The sequence below is a fragment of the Papaver somniferum genome, chromosome 9, assembly GCF_003573695.1.
Source record: "Papaver somniferum cultivar HN1 chromosome 9, ASM357369v1, whole genome shotgun sequence".
Classification (NCBI taxonomy): Eukaryota; Viridiplantae; Streptophyta; class Magnoliopsida; order Ranunculales; family Papaveraceae; genus Papaver; species Papaver somniferum.
This window is the reverse complement of record NC_039366.1, coordinates 81,875,169-81,877,284: the sequence shown is the minus strand read 5'-3', so window position 1 is coordinate 81,877,284 and position 2,116 is coordinate 81,875,169. Positions and strand designations below refer to the sequence as shown.

The 2,116-nt window shown below is 36.1% G+C and overlaps 1 protein-coding gene across 1 annotated transcript; it reads left to right on the top strand.

The window, feature by feature from the left end:
- The first annotated feature begins 595 nt into the window (after window positions 1-595).
- LOC113312202 lies at window positions 596-1,585 on the top strand. Its single transcript, XM_026560957.1, has one exon. It carries the CDS (start codon window positions 596-598, stop codon window positions 1,583-1,585), a length of 990 nt encoding a protein of 329 aa, XP_026416742.1.
- The last annotated feature ends 531 nt before the right edge of the window (window positions 1,586-2,116 follow it).

Sequence of the window (2,116 nt, the reverse complement as noted above, 5' to 3'; positions counted from 1 at the left end):
AGACGGCTTCCCTGCAGGATTTTATCAATCCCGATGGAATGTGGTAGGAGATGATATCACTCACATGGTGCAACATCTCTTTGCTACAAAAAGACTACCAGATTCAATTAATCAAACAATTATCTGTTTGATCCCTAAGACCCAACACCCTGCAACCCCTTCAGATTATAGGCCAATTGGTCTATGCAATTGCTCCTATAAAATAATATCCAAGTTAATTGTCATCAGAATGAAGTCTCTCATGGATAAGATTGTTTCACCAGCTCAGGTGGCATATGTTCCTAAAAGACTAATCAATGATAACATTGTCCTGTCTCACGAGTTAATTCACTCAATGAAGAAATCGAAGAAGAAAGCTCCTTTAGTGGATCTTAAGCTAGACATGTCGAAAGCCTCCGACAAAGTAGAATGGACTTTCATCGATAATATGCTTCTTCATTTGGGTTTCTGTGAGGAATGAAGACAAATTGTGCATCAATGTATTTCCACAACTTTGATTTCCATAAGACTGAATGGTAGTCCCTGTAAATCTTACATTCCAACAAGAGGGTTAAGACAGGGAGACCCATTGTCTCCCAATCTTTTCATTATATCTATGGAATATCTCTCAAAGTCTTTGGAGGCAGCTCAAAATACTGGCAAAATTCAAGGCATAAGTACATCACAGTCTTCGACGCCAATAAATCATCTTTTATTCGCAGATGATTGTTTAATGTTTTTTCAAGCCTCAGATTCAGGTCTCCAAATTATTAAAGATATCTTAGAACATTTTGGAAGCATTTCTGGCCAGGTGATTAATTACTCAAAATCATCAACCTTCATCTGTGGAGATGTTACTAAGGAAGTTAAATTAGAAATTATTCACAAGTTAGGAGTCAAAAAGTTATGTTCTTCAGAGAAGTATTTAGGTCTCCCTATTCTTTTGGGTAAATCTAAAACTAATTCATTTAAATCCATTAAAGAGGCCTACGGAAATCGCATTCAAGGATGGAACTCAAAAACTCTTAATCAGGCAGATAGGACTACTTTGGTTAAAACGGTTTTAAATTCCATCCCTGCTCACTACATGAGCAATTTCAAAATTCCGAAAAATACTTTGCAGCAGTTAGACTCTCTCCAAAGGAATTTCTGGTGGGGTCATATAGATAACAAGGGAATAAATTTTATTTCTTGGGATTTTTTATGTGTGTCTAAAGAACATGGTGGTTTGGCTTTCCGTAATCTTGAGAAATATAACTTAGCTCTGATTACAAAACTAGCTTGGCGTCTTTGTACAAAGTCTGATAAGCAGTGGGTTATTAATATGAAGAACAAATATGCTCCTCATTGTAACTTTCTGCATCTACAACAACCACATAATAACTCCTCCTGGATGTGGAAAGGAATAGAAAAAGGATTAGAAGTTGAGAGAAAATATTATCAATGGGAAATAAGATGTGGAACAAAAGCTTTAGTACGGTATGATAAGTGGATTACAGGTCCGGATGGTCCTCAAATTCCAAGAGAAGATTACAGGGAACCAGCTAGGATTGTTAAGGTCTCTGACCTTATACTAGTTATCCCAGAAGGTGGAATACACAATTAGTTAAGGATCTCTTTCCACGGGATATTGTAGAATTAGTTCTCAAGATGCATATACCTCAATATAAATAAGACAAAATGATTTGGACCCCAAATAGAACTGGAGAATTTACAGTGAAATCGGCTTACAAAATTCTAACTCCCACCACATATAATAGCAACCAACAGGTCCAACAAATTGTTTGAAAAAAACCGTGGAAAACAAAAGTTCCACACAAAGTAAAACTATTCATATGGAAATGTTTAAAAAACATAGTGGTTACAAAACAAATATAGAAACTCTTTGCCCTTTCTGTGAAACACAAGTTGAATCTCTACAACACTTACTAATTGAATGTGATCATGCTAAAAGAATCTGGTTGGCAATGAATGTAAATATATCAGGGATGCAGTCATAGCACACTGAGATAATATCTTGGATATCGAGTTGGTTTACCTCTACTCAAACAGGCTCTGAGGAGAACCAACTATGGATCTCAACATTAATGTGTACAGCTTGGCATATCTGGAAAAACAGATGTGCTAAGGTTTTCAA

Bases quoted from the DNA above. Each gene is read 5' to 3' on its own strand.
- LOC113312202 (XM_026560957.1), top strand. From the start codon at position 596: ATGGAATATCTCTCAAAGTCTTTGGAGGCAGCTCAAAATACTGGCAAA.